Genomic DNA, 18233 nt, shown 5'->3' with positions numbered 1-18233 from the left:
TGGCAGCGCTTGGAGCTGCTCCCAGCCCTGTGTTCCTGTTAAGGAGCATCCCGGCCAGTGCTCAGGGGACCACGCAGTGCCCGGAATCAGATGGAAGTGGCCACATGCAAAGCAAATATCTTACCACTGTGCTAGTTCTCTAACCCTGCATCTGCTTTTAGAGAGAGAGAGAAAGGTAGAGAGAGAGAGAGGGAGAGAGAAAGAGAGAGTGCACTGTTTGGGTTTTAAGGAAAAAATATTCAGGTGTCAATGCCACCAGGACCAGCAGTTATAATTAACCACAAGGGTTATCACAGAAAGACTAATTTACTAAAACAAGAAATTTGAGATGCAGTGGCCACCGAACCCTCTATCTGGATAAACTGGAAAACCAAAGGGAAAACTGAGAAGGAACTTACTGGTATCACTAGTGAGCGATTTCGCACACATAATCCTGACCAAAGTGTTGGAGGGGCTGGAGTGATAGCACAGCGGGGAGGGCATTTGCCTTGCATGCGGCTGACCCGGGTTCGATTCCCAGCATCCCATATGGTCCCCTGAGCACTTCCTGGAGTAATTCCTGAGTGAAGAGCCAGGAGTAAACCCTGAGCATCTCCAGGTGTGACCCAAAAAAGAAAAAAAAAAAGGGTTGGAAATGGAGCTGAGGCCAGTGCTGGCATCCTATTAGCTCTGGGATTTCACCCAGGACTTGCACCAAGCAACCCTTTGCCTATAGCTCACCCGCAAAGTATTGCTCAAGACAGATTTGGGGGAAAAAAAATTGGATTCAGGCCGTTTTTATTCTCCTGCTAAGAGCCAACCCAGGAGAAGCCCTGCCATGTCTTAGGGAAGTTCCCGAGGGCACCCAAATCCACCCCTACCCCCGATAACTGCATCTCAGCCCTCTCCTCCTGCTTCCCGCCCAGAGGCCATACTTCCCCGACACCAGGTTCCAGCAAGCAGCCGGCACCCCTCCAGCCCGGCAACACCCAAGCGCTTGGCAGGTGAGGGATGAACGGACTTGCACATCACTCTGGTCACCTGGCTTCAGGCCAAGCACGGCACTCAACACCCCCTTCTGCCTGATTCACCTCCCAGGCGTGAACTGACACAGGTGTGCGTGTTCTTGGCAGAGCTACGCTGTGTGACTTCGCTTCACCCGAAGGCCCCATGGAGTGGACAGAGAGGGAGCGTACTGCACGGGGCGCAGAGCAGGTGCAGGGGTGCGTCGGAGGAGGGGGAGCCCTGGCCTTCCAAGGGCCCATAAACCTCCCACCCATTTATGGGCCTCAGCGGGTGATTCTCGGGGTTTCTCCTGGTTCTGGACTTCTGGATTCAAGAATCACTCCTGGCAGGCTCCAGGGACCCTATGGGGTGCCGGGGATGGAGCCCAGGCAGGCCGTGTGCAAAGTAGGTGCCCTCCCCTGGGTCCTGTGATTCAGGCCCAGTTCCCAGGATCCTGTTGGTGCCGAGTAGCTGGCCCGGCGCTCGAACAAGTGAGAATTTGAGGCCTTGCGTCTCCACACTGGAGGGTGGGCTCGGGGCCTGGAACCTGCTGGGTTTCACCGTGGTGCCGGCCAGCCCGCCAGCTGCTCCGGACAGGGGCCATGACGCTCTCTAATGTAGGTGCGTCACTGAACCCCCGAGTAATGATGCGCTCAGTGTCCCTTCAGAATGTGTCTTTCTTTTTTTCTTAAAAAATAAAATATCCCACAAATAAGTGCAGTCATTCTATATCTGACCGTGTCCTTCTGACTCACTTCACTCAGCACGCTGCTTCCCGGGCCCATGCATTTCTAGGCAGATTTCCTGAGCGCATTCTTCCTAGCAGGCTGGAAAGCCCCACGAGGGGGTGGGGGCAGAGGGTGGCTAAGGTAGAGGAGGGTCCATTATGACGCGTTAGTGGGAAATGATCGCTCTGGACAGGACCTGAGTGTGGGAAGCAGGTAAAGGATATGCATGATAACCTTTCAGCATCAGTCCTGCAAAACATAACACCTAAACTGAGAGAAAGAGAGAGAGAGAGAGGGGGGGGAAGGGAGGTACCCACCACAGAGGCAGGCAGGGTTGGGGGAGTCTTGGAGGGGTGGGAAGGAAACTTGGGGCACTGGTGCACGGAAATTACACTGGTGAGGGGATGGAGTGATAGTACAGCGGGAAGGGCGTTTGCCTTGCACGCAACTGACCTGGGTTCCATCCCTGGTATCCCATATGGTCCCCTGAGCACCGCCAGGAGTAATTCCTGAGTGCAGAGCCAGGAGTAACCCCTGAGCATTGCTGGATGTGACCCAAAAAGGAAGAAAAAAAAGGAAAGCAGACAAGCTTTGGTCTTGCATTAGTTCCTATGCATCCAATATAGATGACCTGCGCCTCATAGAGATGAATATTTCATATATCACTGTATCACTGTCATCCTGTTGCTCATTGATTGCTCAAGCGGGCACCAGTAACATCTCCATTCATCCCTGTCATGTGCTACTGTAGCCCAATGACATCTGCTCGCTCCAGGAACATGAAGAGCATGTTATAGTTACTGCTTTTGGCAAATCGAATATGTCATAGGTAGCTTGACAGGCTCTGCCATGTGGGCAGAATATCCTTGGTAGCTTCTCAGGCTCTCCGAGAGGAAATATTCTACATGATCACATATACAAATATTTAAATTAACTTCATAATTCTTGTATACAAATAAAAATGTTGATACATAAACATTAAAAAAAAAGAATTACACTGGTGAAGGGATGGGTGTCGGAACATTGTATGACTGAAACCCAATCATGAACAGCTTTGTAAAAAGAAAAATATATAAAAACCAAAAAGAAGTCCGTGTTTTTCTGCAGTGACAGAGGGCCTTCGCACTGTTCACCCCCAACCCCACCCTTTGAAACGGTCTTTCTGAACCTTCAGGCTCCATCAGACACAGGTGTGACCAGAGCACGTCTGCACCCTTTCTCCATTGAAAGGCATCAACGGGGGGCTGGAGCAATAGCACAGCAGGTAGGGCATTTGCCTTGCACACGGCCAACCTGGGTTCAATTCCCAGCATTCCATATGGTCCTCCAAGCACTGCCAGGAGTAATTCCTGAGCACAGAGCCAGGAGTAAGCCCTGTGCATTGCCAGGTATGACCCAAAGAAAAGCAAAAGGAAAAAAGAAAGAAAAGAAAGGCACCAATGGTTTCCCCAATGCTAACTCGATCTTTCTTTTCCATAGTCGGGGGCATCTACACCGTGATTCAGACCAAAGCCAAAACCACGGCAGAGGAGTGGGGAGACAACTTCTTCATGATCGGCCCCTACTTTGAGCACAATATGAAGACTCAGGTGGAGGCATGTGAGCCGGTCAACGGGGCTGTGAAGAAGGCTATGGAGGCCATGAACACACACGGCTGCCAGGTATGAACACACACACTGCCAGGTATAAACACACACAACTGCCAGGTATAAACACACACAACTGCCAGGTATAAACACATATGACTGCCAGGTATGAACACACATGACTGCCAGGTATGAATACACACAGTTGCCAGGTGTGCTGCGACAGCCCACCGGGCACTTAGTTAGGTTTGCCTCATGCTCCTCGGAGGAGGTCATTAGTTTTAAGTGGACTTGAGGCATCTTCTTTAAACCACACCTGTCCAGCGTAGAAGGTTCCTCAGAAGCTGTGATTTGTGTGGTCCCGGGGCTTTCCCTTCTGGGTGGTCTGCCGCTGCGCTCTAAAGTGTTGCTCCTGCAACTCAAATAAAATCTCCTCCTTGGGAAGGGCTGGGTGTGGCGGGGCGGGGCGGGGGGGAGGGATACTGGGATCATTGGTGGTGGAGAATGGGCACGGGTGGAGGGATGGGTACTTGAACTTTATATGACTGAAACGTAATCACAGAAGTTTGTAAGTCGGTAACTGTACTTCACAGCGGTTCATTAAAATAAAAATTAAAAAATTAATAAAACTAAAATAAAAAATCTCCTCCTTGGGGGTCCCTTTAACAGTCCCGGTGACTGTGTCTTGCTTCCGGCAGGTGCATTTCGGAAGATGGCTGATAGAAGGGAGCCCTTACGTGGTGCTTTTCGACATAGGCTACTCCGCTTCGAACCTGGACAGGTGGAAGGGGGATCTGTGGGAGGCGTGCGGCGTGGGCATCCCCTACCAGGACCGGGAAGCCAACGACATGCTGATATTCGGATCTCTAACCGCCTGGTTCTTAAAAGAGGTACGGTCGCTGCAGCGCATGCAGCTGTGTCCCCAGATGATCTGGCTGTTCGGGTAAGACAGCTCTGCTTGGTGACATTTCTGAGTGGACTAGCGTATTTTAAAGGCATCTGGGAGAAAGAAATGAACAGCCTTTCTTTAATACTCGTCTTTGGAACAGGGTGATAATGATGCTTATTGAGATTTGTCTTGGATCAAAGTTTAAACAGCACTATGTGTACACAACACCCAGTTACAATGCCTGCCATAATATACACAATAATCTACGGGGGGGGGGAATGGGCACACGTCATGGCCTATGTGTGTGAGTTTTAGAATCTCAGGAATAGAAAAGCACTTGAATTATTTGTAGTTGTTAGGGTTTGGAGGTCACGCCTAATGAAAGGGTTTACTCCTGGCTCTGTGCTCAGGGAACTGTATGTGATACACGGGTCAGCTACATGCAAGACAAGTGAGTTCTTGTCCACTGTGTTATCTCTCTGGCCCATGTGTGCATGCATGCGTGGGTGCACATGCGATTGTGTGTGTGTTTTAAATGTGTGAGTACTAGTGCTATTTCGAGATCTTTTTTAGTTTTAGTTTTTTTTTTTTTTTTAAATCACTTGTATGGGACTGACGTCATCTCAACGGCTGGAGTCTGGAGAGGTAAACTATCCTCTTGGGATAAAAAAAAAATAGAAACTGGGACATTTGGAAACAGACCTTGCTTAATGAATCAAATCTGTACTCTCGTAAGTCTCTGAGTCAAACCTGCACTCTCTCACGCCTCCTGAGATGCAGGATGCAGACCTCAGTGTCCCCCAGCTTTCCAGATGATTCCGATGTGGGCCAAGTGAGAGAACTACTGCCATGGGTGAATTCTCCAGACTTCCCAGTTCTCCCTCCACTCAGACTTCCTGAACACAAGTGTCCTGCGTTACCCGTGCTGCTCCCCACGGAGGAAGCAGTTGTAAGGGGAGTGGAGTGTAAATATTAACTTTTTGTAAGGGTGGGCCAAGACAATTTTAAGGCAGACACTAAACCCTTCCTGGTTTTCCATTAGACATGGTTCTCCGTGTGTTACTAAATTACAAATTCCTTTTCTGTGCAACTTATTAGTCTCTTTATCCCCAATTCCATTTTTTTGTGGGGAAACATTTATTTTGTGGGAGCTGAACCATACCCAGCAATGCTCACTCAGCAGGTCCTCTCGCTCTATGCTCGAAATCACTCGTGTCAAAAGCCTGAACCCCTGTACGATCTCTCTGGCTCCTCCCACAATCCTATTTTCTTTTTTCATTGATTTGTTTTAAGGCCACACCCAGTAGTACTCAGGGCTCAGTCCTGGTTCTGTGCTCAGGGCTCACTATGTGATGCAGGGGATAGAACATGGGATGGTTTCATGCAGTACAAGCGCCTTACCCACTGGGATATCTCTCTGGCCCCCCATATTAAACTGGTATTAATCCCACATTATTAATACCAGTTTAAGTATTTTTGGCTTCAAGGAATAGAAAAATTCAGATAAGACTGACTCCAAATTTGGGGTCATTTATTGCTTATGTATAAAGATAACTAGATAGTCCCCATTGATTCAGCATCTTCAAGGATGCTATTATTAATATTTGTGGAGGATGGGACGGGAGATGAAGCTCAGGCCATCTTGTACATACATAACATGTGTTTTTCCACTGAGCTACAGCTACTTTCTTGACCTTAAGACATTGTTATCACCATAACTTGTCATCAGGTCCATGAATATTTATTGGGTGTTATTTTTGGCATCCCCAAGCTCATGCAAATAAAAGAAGTAAATCTGATTCACCACCAAAAGTGAGAATTAACACATAAAAAATACATAAACTTTCGAAACATGCCCTGGAGTCCTAATAACACACAGATGTGCCCCACATGTAGACCCTTCAAGTTGTGATCATTTGCAGGTATGATAGCTATTGTTTGGGGCCATAAGCAAGAGCCAATATCTATCACCACCCGTTTGTTCCGAATGTTCCTTTCCTGATGTAGGTGACAGATCACGCAGACGGGCGACACGTCATCGCCCACTTCCACGAGTGGCAGGCCGGGACCGGACTAATCCTGTCTCGAGCCCGGAAGCTTCCGATCGCCACAATATTCACCACCCACGCCACACTGCTCGGGAGGTATCTGTGCGCAGCGAACATCGATTTCTACAACCATCTCGATGAGGTAAGCACCCGCTTTCCCCCTCCCCGCCTCCCCACCTTCCTGAGCCTTGGCGTAGACGGCGGGGATGTATTGATCTGTGCGTTTCACCTGCCAGCCAGATGACAGCGGTGCCCTTTGAGCGGGTTGATGTTCGTGACAAGCCTCCCAGGAGGGGACAGCGGGCCCACACCGTTCAGCTGTGCAGTTCCTCCCCACCAGAGATCCGAATCTGAGTGGGCACGGTGGGGCTAAGACCCTGAATGGACAGAGGGGCCCAGGTCCCATGGAAGCTGGGCTTGGGGCTTGCTCTGACTCTCCCCCTCTTCAAATGGATGGTTCTAGAACAGTAGGCTGGCTGAGCCTGCCTCCCCACAGCCTCCAAGTGAATGGATTTCTCCAAAGTGCTTTGCAAGTGTATAGAAGAGTTTCTGTGGGGTTCCAGCAAAACAATTTACCTGAAAACAGAGCAATATGGGGCTGGGTGGGTGACTCAGAAGCAGGCAGAGTGCGTCCCTTCCATGTGGAAAGTCCTAGGTTCAAATTTAGGCCCTGTGAAAGCAAGAAACAAAACAAAGAGGTAGGTCCATGCCATGAGGTTGCGCAGGACTCTCTGGGAAGGCTGCTGGGATCTAGGATCTGTCATTCAGTTTGGATTTCTCCTGTTTGCCCTCAGTTAATTCAGATGCACAAGAAAGAAGTCTTTTAGTTCCTCACATCAAAAATGTCGACAGGGGCCAAAATGATAGTCCAGTGGGTAGGGCTCTTGCCTTGCACATGGCCAGCTTGGTTTCTATCCCGGCATCCCATATGGTCCTGAGAAGACCACCAGGAGTGATTCCTGAGTGCAAAGCCAGGAGTAAGCCCTGAGCATCTCTGGGTGTGGCCTAAAACAAACAAACAAACAAACATATCAACAAAGTGTTTGAGTACCCTTAAGGTCAAGGTCGCTGCGTATTTGTTGTCTATCTTGCCAATCCAACCAATTTAGCATCTTAATATTGTTTCACTAGCAAGATCATTAGGAAGTTGAAATACTGATTTCTAAGGAATCTCCCGTGTTGAAAAGTTTCAGTCTGTTCTTGTGTGTAAAGCATGGATGTGGCTTAAATAATGGTGGTGGGAAGTTCTGTTTCCCTCTCAGAGACACCCACACAGGAAAGTTCTTTCTGACAAACTTTCGCATTTGCAAAGCAATGGCTGGTCCACGTGAGAGTTTTCCTCTCCAGATGTCAGTCTACCGCAAAGGTCAAATTGTAAACATAAGACCTTTGAAAAGAAAGTCACCAGGGAATTCAGAAAGTCGAGAGACCAGGGACATTTCCTCTGAGCAATGATGCAGGGAGACTAATAAGGGCGAGCCAGTGACCTGTGGTAAGCTGAGCTGTCATTTCCTCGCCAAGAGCTGACTTTGACATTTTGAATGAAAATATTAGAGAGACTTCTTGAATATTTCACTTCTGAGTACTCTGGGGGTTCCGGGGAGAATTCTTCTCTCTGGTCCTTCTCAGGAGCACCAGGCAAACTAGCCAGAGGGAAAAAATAAACAAATTTAATTGCATATGTAGGGAGACTCAACATGACTGTGAATCTAGAGGGATGGACCTCTCTGCACGTATCTGTCTGGACCTTAGGACTAGGAAAGGGACCTGGTGCTTTTAGGTGAGAGGACACCCCAGTGTTACACCTCACCTAAGCCCTCCTCAGCATAGGTTTCTCTGATGAAGGATGATTTCTGGCGAAGACCTGGAACCTCAGGAATCATCGTTTGTGTGTGTGTGTGTATGTGTGTGTGTGTGTGTGTAGTAAATAGTTTCATTTATGATTGCGAGAGATAAGGCAGAGTCCTATCTGTAAGAGAAATTTTGTGCCCTGGACGAGGATGCAGGAAACCCAGAAAATGCAGAAAACAGTAGGAAACCCAGCACAGTGCAGTCTTCGTTCTACTCAGGTAGTGCTGAGTCTTCTTGAGGCCTACAGAGCTGCCCCAGACCTTGCCCGACACCCCCCCTGCCCCCCTTTGTCAAAGGATAGGCTGGGGAAAGCTTGTTCCATACATCTCAGAAAAAAACCTATCTGGACATTTGTGGGGAAACTGATCTTCTGGTTCTGAAGAGCACTGTATTTTCTCGACTCAAAACTACTCATGTTATTAGGTATCACTATATCACTGTATCACTGTCATCCCTTTGATCATCAATTTGCTCGAGTGGGTCCAGTAACATCTCCATTCATCCTAGCCCTGATATTTTAGCAGCCTCTCTTTACTCATCCTTCCCAATGGTGCCGCATTAGAAGCTCTTCAAGGGTCAGGGGAATGAGACCCACCATTATTACTGTATTTGACATATAAATATGCCACGGAGAACTTGCGAGGCTCTCCCCTGTGTGGGCAGTAAACTCTCAGTAGCTTGCCAGGTTCTCCAAGAGGGAGAACTAAGTTATCAGAACTAGGCTGTCCAGGAGCTTGGTTTTATAGTCTCTGGATATTGGCTGTTGATGGGATTACACAGCGCGGCGAGGAAGGGCTGCAGTGGGGGGGGGGGGGGCGCAGTTCTGGGTGTGACTGCCTAACTACTGGAAAATGGGGAATCTGGGTGAAAGAGGCCTAGTCTGATGCGAGCAGCCTTGGAGATCTCGCCCCGGGTCCCACACACTGGGTTTCTCTACTGGTTCCTTCGTGGAGAGTGGCCTTGAGCATGTATTAGGTACTATAACTTATTTTATTTTTATATCATTTTGTTTTCACAATTTGGATTTAAGGATGGAAACAGCACAAATATGAAGGTGTTTGCCTTGCATTCAGGCTGACCCGGGTTTTACCCTCGGCATGTCACATGAGACCCCTAAACACGGCCAGGACTGACTCCTGAGCACAGAGACAGGAGTAGTCCCTGAACGATACTACGTGCCCCCTTTTTCTAATAAGCAAGTACATTTATATTTATTTCTATGCTCTTTCCCCATTTAATTTAGCAGTTTTGAAGGAGCAAGTGTTGTTGGACAGGGCGTGGGGCAGGAGCGACTCCATCATGCCTGGTTCCTGCTTCACGTTTTGTTTTACTTAAACCTTTTTTGCTTTTCTTAAAACCCCGCTTCTCTCCCCTGGCCACCTGTGAGGGAAGTACAGTCAGACTGGAAACTCAGCCTTGGCAAAAAGCTTCATCACCGCTAGCCGCTATCTCTAGAAGCCACCTAGACTCGGGCAGGACAAATGCCAGATTGGTCTGAAACATGTCACAGTGACCCTCTGTAACTGTTTGTACTGTTGGAGCTGAGTAGTGAAACCTGCAATTTTCACTCACGTTTCTGTTTGAATCTGTAAGCGCGGGCTATGATGTAAGCACTAACCACAGAACTAGCAGCTTCTCCCTGGCTCAGGGTCTTGTTGGGCCTGCATGCCTAGAAGCTTGACCCCGGCTAGCTGGCTTAATAAACTCCGCTTGTGTGTTGCATTCCTGGCTGAACTCTTCGTGCCGTTTGGAGCGGGGGAAATCATGGACACTGGACCCTAACGGTGTAATATCATTACACATCACAGCTTACCCTGTCCATCAAGGGCTAGAGTTTGTGTCTTAGTCTGTTCAAACGTCATCTTGTCTTTCCCAGCTGAAGGTCGTACAGTGAGGGGGATATTCTGCTGAGTCAGCCCGCATCTCCTTGCTGGAATCCAGTGCTCCTCCCAGCACAGAGGGTAGGAGGTGATCAGCTGACCACAGCTTAACTCCTCATTTTTCCCAGCAGACCCCATACTCACCCTGGCCTTAGAGTGTGAGGGGCTCACAAGAGTTATGCAAGTGACAATGAAAGTTCAATATAAGAAATGTATAGAATGTCTTCCCCTGGCCCCTCGGAGGGGATGGGCTCCAGCTTCCCTCCCCACCCCGAGCAGAGCTCTCGGCGGCCGAAGACCACCAGAACCTAGCTACAGCCATACTCAAGGCCCCTCTCCACACGTTCAGACAGGCCTCATGCATGAAGGTACCGGCAGAGGAACCCAGGTGTGTGTAATCCCATCAGCTGCCAACATCCAGAGACTTAAAAGCAAGCTCCCAGAAGCGATATCTTGTAGCCTACTTCTCCGTCTAGGAGAAACTGGCAATCTTCTTAGAGTTTCCTGCCCACATGGGACAGCCTTGCAAGCTTCCCATGGTGTATGCATATGCTAAAGCCAGTAACAAGCTGGATCTCATTCCCCTGACCGTGAAAGAGCCTCCAGTGCGACATCTTTGGGAGGGCCGAGTGGAGAGAGACTTCTAGGATCTCAGGGAAAGGACGAATGGAGACGTGACTGAGTCCGCTCGAGAAATCAATGATTAACGGGATTTTGTGATTGTGATCGTGATCATAATTTAGTTTTTGATGCAGACCTCTGCACAAGTCTGACTTAGACGAATAATCATGGAGCTATAAGAATAAAAAATCCTTGGAGCCAGAGCGATAGTACAGTGGGTAGGGCTGTCTTGCATGCGGCTGACCTGGATTAGATCCCCAGCATCCCATATGGCCCCCCAAGCACCAACAGGAGTGATTCCTGGGTGCAGAGCCAGGAGTGACCCCTGAGCATTGCCGGCTGTGACCCAAAAACAAAAAAGAAAAGAGAGTGGGGGAGGGAGGGAGAATAAAAATTCTCAACTTTTATTAAAGAAGAAATATCGGAACTATTTTACTCAAGTTGTTAATGAAAGCGCTTTTTTCTTTCCTTCTTGGGGGTTGGGGAGGTGGTTTCGGCCACACCCAGCAGTGCTCAGGGCTGCGCCTGACTCTCAGGAGTGGCCTCTGGCAGTGCTCAGCGGAGCTTATGTGGCCCCGGGATTTAAACTGTGGTTAGTGGGGTGCAAGGCAAGAGGCTCACCCCATGTTGTCTCTCCAGCCATAAAACCACTCTTTCTTGGCAACCAGTTCACAAGGACCTTAATAATGGTTTAAATTTTTATCTAAACTTATTAGCCAGTATAATAGTATTTTAACCGCATTTAGCCATATGTGAATTTTGGAAGACCCTCCATAAAGATGTTTCCAAGTTCTTCCCTCTAAGTCTGGTGACTGGTGAGTGCTGCCTTTAACCACAGAAGTCCTTTTCTCTCCAAATAACTAATGCTTTTAAAGAAGCTGCTTGTACTTAAACCTCTCTTTTCTTGATGGCTAGAGAATTTTCTGGACAAAAGTCTGGACAGGGTTGTTTAGGATTACCAAACGCTAAAAGAAACCATAGACAATTATTTGATGAATTTTTATTTTTTCCTAAGTTATTATTATTATGTTATTGTTGTTGTGGTGGTGGTGGTGTTTTGGGCCACATCCAACAGTGCCCAGGGCTTATTCCTGGCTCTGTGCTCAGGGATCCCTTCTGGTGGTGCTCAGGGGAACCACGTGCAGTGCCAGACATTGAACTACAGCCAGCCTTGTGCACGATAAATGCCTTAATCCCTGTTCTATCTCTCTGGACCAAGGAATGTGTGTGTTTGTGTGTGTGTGTGTGTGTGTATTCTAGTTTTGGGGTCACACCTGACAGTGCTCAGGGGCCACTCCTGGTGGTACTCTGTGTATTTGGTGCTGGAATTCGAACCAGGGTCATATCTAAAGCCAAATGACTGAAAGTGCCTTAGCCTTTGTACTTAGGCTCCTGACCTCTGGCTCAGTTCTAAGTCAGACGAAAATTTGGAATACGTAAAAATATATTTTGAATTAAAAAAATCAAGAAATCTGTGTGATCCTTGCTAAGTGGAAATATTGGCTTGAGAGAAGGCAATTAAAGAATAGTGTAGAAATAAAGCACCCCGAGGTCTCATTTCTGTGAAGAGCCCCAAACTAATCTCACAGAAGTAACACCTTCTTTTAAAGCAATTTTTTTTTCTTGTTGTAACATTGTGGTTTACCAAATTGTTCATAATCTAGTTGTTTCAGGCATTAACTGTTCCAACACCAATGCCATCACCAGGGTGACCTTCCCTACACCTGTACTCCCAGCCTCCCCCCCACTACTCACCCTGCCCCTTTCAGAAACAAGCAAATTTACTTTATATTATTTATTACAGTGGACTGGAGTGATAGCACAGCAGGTAGGGCATTTGCTTTGCATGCGGCTGACCCGGGGTCGATTCCACCGTCCCTCTCGGAGAGCCCGGCAAGCTACCGAGGGTATCCCTCCCGCACAGCAGAGCCTGGCAAGCTCCTCGTGGCATATTCGATATGCCAAAAACAGTAACAACGAGTCTCACAATGGAGACGTTACTGGTGCCTGCTTGAGCAAATTGGGCCAACAGTGCTACAGTGCTATTTATTACAACACTGAGGCCAATGGAATTACCAAAATTCGATCAGCAAGAGTCAATCTGTGATCATGGTTGTATCTCACAGTGGTGTTGCTGTCTGAGGATTTACCAGGCAGGTTTGTTGCTCAGAAGTACGCATTTTAGCAATCGGATGAAATCAACGTATCATTTCCTTTTTGCGGTGCTGCGTTTTCTCGGGGTCTTGCCGAGAGCCTGCGGAGGAAGGCGTGGCATGTTCTTCCCCGCGCCAGTGTGCCCGTGCTGTGCTCTGTCTCTAACAGTTCAACATCGACAAGGAGGCGGGAGAAAGACAGATCTACCACCGGTACTGCATGGAGCGAGCGTCTGTGCACTGTGCCCACGTGTTCACCACCGTCTCGGAAATAACGGCCATCGAGGCAGAGCATATGCTGAAGAGAAAGCCTGGTGAGTTCTGTCCCCGTGTGTGCGCCAGCCTCCCAGTTCAAAGTGACATGAGCTGTCAGGAAAATTTTAAACTAAAAAGGATGAGACCAGAGACAGTCCGGGTACTTGCCTGGCACACAGCTGACCCCTGATTGGTCCGTGGTACCACCTAGGGTCCCCTGAGCACTGCCAGGCTGGATCCCTGATCGCAGAGCCGGGACTATATCGCAGGCACTGCCAGGTAGGACTCCCAAACCCAAAAAGCAAATATTTTTTTTAAAAAAAAGTATGATTGGGGAAACATTGCACTCACTGATGATAGTTTTAAAAAAAAGTATGATTGGGGAAACATTGCACTCACTGACATTATTAAAACAATAAGTAAAGCTGAGAATCTACTGAAATTAAAAATTTCCTTTTTCAATTTCACAAAGAAGAGGATTCTATGTTCGTAGTGGACGAGGCTGAAGCATAGAGCTGTGTGCTGTCCAACCTTATAGATACGAACACAGTTCCACACACGAAGTCCTTCGGTCTTTGTTTCACTCACTAGATGCTGAGCTGGTGAAACGGTGCTTGGTTGGCTCACCACTATACACCTAGAGATACTTCTGTACCTGGGCCCAGTGCATAGTTAATTAGTTTTTACTGGAAAAATGCATTTATTATTATGTCCCAAATCATTACATATTTAAATTTTTTCAATTTCCGTAGATTCTCAGTAAAAGCAGCAGGCGCTAGCTGGAACATAGTATTGTTCAGTCTGAGCTTAGAGAATAAACCGGCTGGGCTCACAGTGCTGCAGGATTGAAGCTAGATTTTCACAGTGACTTGTTCTCTGGGTGTTAACATGTGGAGCTGTCTTCTGTATTGAGAAAACCAGAGTCCAGGGCCAGAGAGATAGCACAACTGGTAGGATTCTTGTGTTACATGTTCCTACATGCATCTGGGTTCATTCCCAGCACCCCATATAGTCCCCTGAGCACTGCCAGGAGTGATCCCTGAGTGCAGAGCCAGGAGTAAGCTCTGACCACAGCGGTTGTGACCTAAAAATAAACGGAAAGAAAAGAAAAGAAAAGAAAAGTACAGCAAATATTACGTAAAACCACCACTGTCTGACACTGAAACGATAGGACAGCAAATAGGGTACTTGTCATGCACCGGCATGGGTTCGATCCTCAGCATCCCATATGGTCTCCTGAACACAACTGGGAGTATTTCCTGAGCACCACCAGGTGTGGCTCAAAAAAAAAAAAACAACCCAACACACCTTGTAACCAGGACTCACTGATCCTATTTGAGACCTGTTTTAGTTCTCTTCACAACTTCCTTGCAAGTTTTTGCAAGAACTGTCTCCAGAACCATGCAAAGGTTGCAATGCCAAGAGGGATATTCATATTCCTAGAGCTGATTGGTCCAGAGGCAGACACGTGACATAAGTCACACCAATCAAAATCCTCACTCCACAGGAAAGATTCTAAATAGATAAATTCCGGTTTATATGCCCTCTTGCATAACAGAAATGTGTTGAAACCTGTAGTGTCCATTTTTTATTTAGTAAGAAAGACAGACAGAGAATCAATTTAAGTTATGATCTAATGGAGCAACTTTTCAGATTCTCCATTAGATCATAACTTAAATAGATTCCTGACATGTAGTTAAATGTTTATTGTTATCATCATTATTATTAGTTTTTAAACCCAGGGTCTCACACATGCAAAGCAAGTTCACAGAGCAACATCTAAGCCCTGTTAGCTTCTTACTTATTTTTTGTTTTGTTTTGGGGTCACTCCCAGCAATGCTCAGAGATTATTCTTGGCTCTGCACTCAGAAATTACTCATGGCAGTGGTTGGGGAATCTTATGGGATGCTGGAGATCGAACTCAGGTCTTTCCCATTCACGACAAGCGCCCTACCTGCTGTTAATGCAGTTGTTCCAGTTCCCCGATAGAATTTTGTTAATAAATTCCTCATTATTACAACTAAGCCACTTAGTACATTTCTGTTTATTATAATCAAACTATTCATATTACTATATTCCTCTTGCTTAAGCCCTATCATCTTGGCTTTACTTGTCTTTCCTTCAAATACCTATTTCAAAGTGCTAGATAATTTTCTTTAAAAAGAGAATTCAAACAACTTGAATAAAGGCCTCATAAGGATCCTAAGTATTCTTTCTTTCTTTCAAAAGATTCTGTTCGATTCAGTTGAATTCTAAATCTTGTGCCTCTGTGTCTACTTCAACAATATGCATGTTTATTTTATTGGACCTTCATTGTCTTCTGTTTATGGTGTCCTGTTCATGAAAATGCCTTGTCTTTTCCTGTTCTAAAATAAAAACGCATGTCACCTCCCACTAAAAGCAGGCATTTTCTAAGATAATATTCCAGATCCTGTTTCCCTATACACTTATTTACTAAACTGTTGGTATTTAACTTAGATAGATGCAGAGGTGAGAAGTGTGGGTTTTATGTCTTGTCTAACTACCTGAATTCAGGACCTGTTTGACGTTGAACATATTTTATAAGGGGCGTGGCTTTGTAAACATTGAAGCTCTCTGCTCCTTATCTGCATCGTGGGCTACTACTATCTCTTATCTAGACTTTCTGCCATGATAGCTCATCATTGTTTTGATTTACACTTTCCTAACAATAAGTGATGCAGAGCATTTTTTCATATACTTATTGGCCACCTGTATGTCTTCTTTGAGGAAGCTTCTGCTCATCTTTTCTTCCTGTCTTTCGGTGGGGCTAATTGTTCCTTCTTGTTAATATTTACAAGTGCTTTACATATTTTGGATACTAGGTGGGTATATATTTTCTCCATCTATAGGGTGTCTTTGTATTCTGGTTGTTTCTTTTGTAGTAATTTCATACATTGCCTATCTTTGCTTCCATCTGCTTGGCTGATGGCATTAAATCATTAAAGATGCTTTTATATTCGGTGTCATGAAGGGTTGTACCTATATTTTCCTTGATATTTTTTATGGATTCAGGGTATGAAGGGAAGTGTTTAATCCATCTTGAACTGATTTTGTGCTACGAGAAAAGCGTCTGAGTGAAAATGGCAGTCTTCCCAAAGCACTTGACAGATTGAGTGCTTTATGGAAATGCCCATGATGCTTTGTTTGGTTTGGTTTGGTGGCCAGATCTGGGGTTACTCCTGGTTCTGCACTCAGAAGTCACTCTTGATGGGGCTCAGGAAACCAAACGGTATGCCAAAGATCAAGCCCAGGTCGGCTGCCTCAAGGCATGCATGATACCCATCATAGTATTGCTCTGGTCCCATAGTCTGTGATCATCTAACCTTTGACAAAGGAGGTAAGAGTTTGAAGAGGAGGAAGGAAAGCCTCTTCAGCAAATGGTACCGGGAAAACTGGTCAGTCACATGTGAAAAAATGAACCAGATATATTTAATCTGGTTACCAAAGGCCTACTTATGACTATATTCTTGTGCTGTGCCCATAAATTCAACTCCAAATCATTTCAGATTTGGGAAGGATGTATATATGCTGTTGAATATATCTAAAAAAATGGGGTTTTAGGGGCTGGAGTGATAGCACAGCGGGTAGGGCGTTTGCCTTGCACGCGGCCGACCCGGGTTCGAATCCCAGCATCCCATATGGTCCACTGAGCACCGCCAGGGGTGATTCCTGAGTGCATGAGCCAGGAGTGACCCCTGTGCATCGCCGGGTGTGACCCAAAAAGCAAAAAAAAAAAAAAAAAAAAAAAAAAATGGGGTTTTAAATTTACTGATTACAAATACCCTGCTAAATACAAAGTCTGATTTGAATCTTGAATATGACATACACCAAAACAACTTCCCTTTTGGACTATATACTAAGGAGTTTTTATTCTACTTGGGAACAGTAAAAATTCTCACAAGTGCGTAATTCTAATCCAACAGCAGCCTATGCGCTCACATAGCCTATAAAGTCACTTAATGGTCCCCTTTACCATTTGGTTATTTTGTCCTTGTGAGACACTTGAAGGCACGATTCTATGGTTCTGTATAGAACCATTCCATTGTGTCTAGAGATGTAATTAACTAGAAGAGTAAATGTAATTTAAGACTATTTTGACTCTTTTGCAGAAGTGTACCATTTGTCTAAACTCTACAAGATTGAATGTTCCTTAATATAGGGTTTGTACTTGGCCTAGAATTGGAAAACTGGGGGTACTGAGTAAGAGAGTGTGGGAGAAAGAGGACTAGAAGTAACATAAAGACAGTCGTGCAGGGTCTCAAGCACTTTTGGAGTGGTGAGGTGTGATAACTGTACATCAAAACTATAAACATGAACACGAGTATAGTATATCACCTTAACAACAACAGCAGCAGCAGCAGCAGCAACAACAACAACCGCAACAACAACAATAATACAGGGTTTGTAATGTCAAATTAAGGTGAGTCAGGTAAGTGAGCTAAAGTTGACGTTTAACTTAGTGCCGACCCAAACAAACACTCGCCAGTGAGTAATTTCGCAGGAAGGTCACGGGGTACAGTGATCCTGTTTTTAGACTCGAAACGGTTCAGAATCTGATTGTTTGCTCTTGCTTTGTTTTGTTGGTGGCTGGGTTTCTTCATCTCTCACATGTAAGTGAAATGAAACTGTTTATCTTTCTCCCTCTGACCTACTTCACCAAGCATAATATTTATTTTGTTGTTTTGTTGCTTTGGGGCCACTGGCATTGCTCATGGCTTACTCCTGGCTTTGCACTCAGGTGTCACAGAGTACTCAATGCTCCAGGGACCCTATGTGGTGTCAGGGTCGACCCTGGGTCAGCCACGGGGGCAAGGCCCCTGCCTGCTACGTCATCACTCCTGCCCCTCTGCATAATTTTCCGACATCCATCCGTTTTGTTGGCGAGTGGTACTATCTCACCTTTAACTAGCTGTGGAATACTGCATCTTGCATGTCTTCCTTAAGTGTCAGTTTCTGCCTTGGAAAATATAGATAAAAGCACATGCTCCGTAGTTCTTTGCAAGGACGAAATGGGTTACATTGTTAAGTACATCAAGCCGTGCCTGGTGCACAGTAAGTAACCAATAGAAGAAAATTAGGGACTGAAGTCATAAGTAGTTCAACAGGATGGAACTACCCGCGTGCTTTGCATGTGGGACCCCTAGGTTTGATCCCCACACCTCATGGTGCTCTGAGCTCTAAAGGGAGCAGCTGAGCACAGAGCAGAGAATAGCGTGA

At 46.3% G+C, this 18233-nt stretch overlaps 1 protein-coding gene across 1 annotated transcript in view; it reads left to right on the top strand.

The window, feature by feature from the left end:
- The window catches only part of GYS2 (glycogen synthase 2), a 57453-nt gene that overhangs the window by 9102 nt on the left and 30118 nt on the right, over positions 1-18233 (top strand). The window contains exons 2-5 of the mRNA XM_012933382.2: positions 3192-3373; positions 3997-4188; positions 6195-6377; positions 12910-13054. Of these exons, the coding sequence (XP_012788836.2) occupies positions 3192-3373; positions 3997-4188; positions 6195-6377; positions 12910-13054 (702 nt within the window). The remainder of the gene's footprint in view (positions 1-3191; positions 3374-3996; positions 4189-6194; positions 6378-12909; positions 13055-18233) is intronic.

Source organism: Sorex araneus, chromosome 10 (genome assembly GCF_027595985.1).
Source record: "Sorex araneus isolate mSorAra2 chromosome 10, mSorAra2.pri, whole genome shotgun sequence".
NCBI lineage: Eukaryota > Metazoa > Chordata > Mammalia > Eulipotyphla > Soricidae > Sorex > Sorex araneus.
The sequence above is the reverse complement of the archived record's forward strand: the minus strand, read 5'-3'. Positions and strand labels throughout refer to the sequence as shown.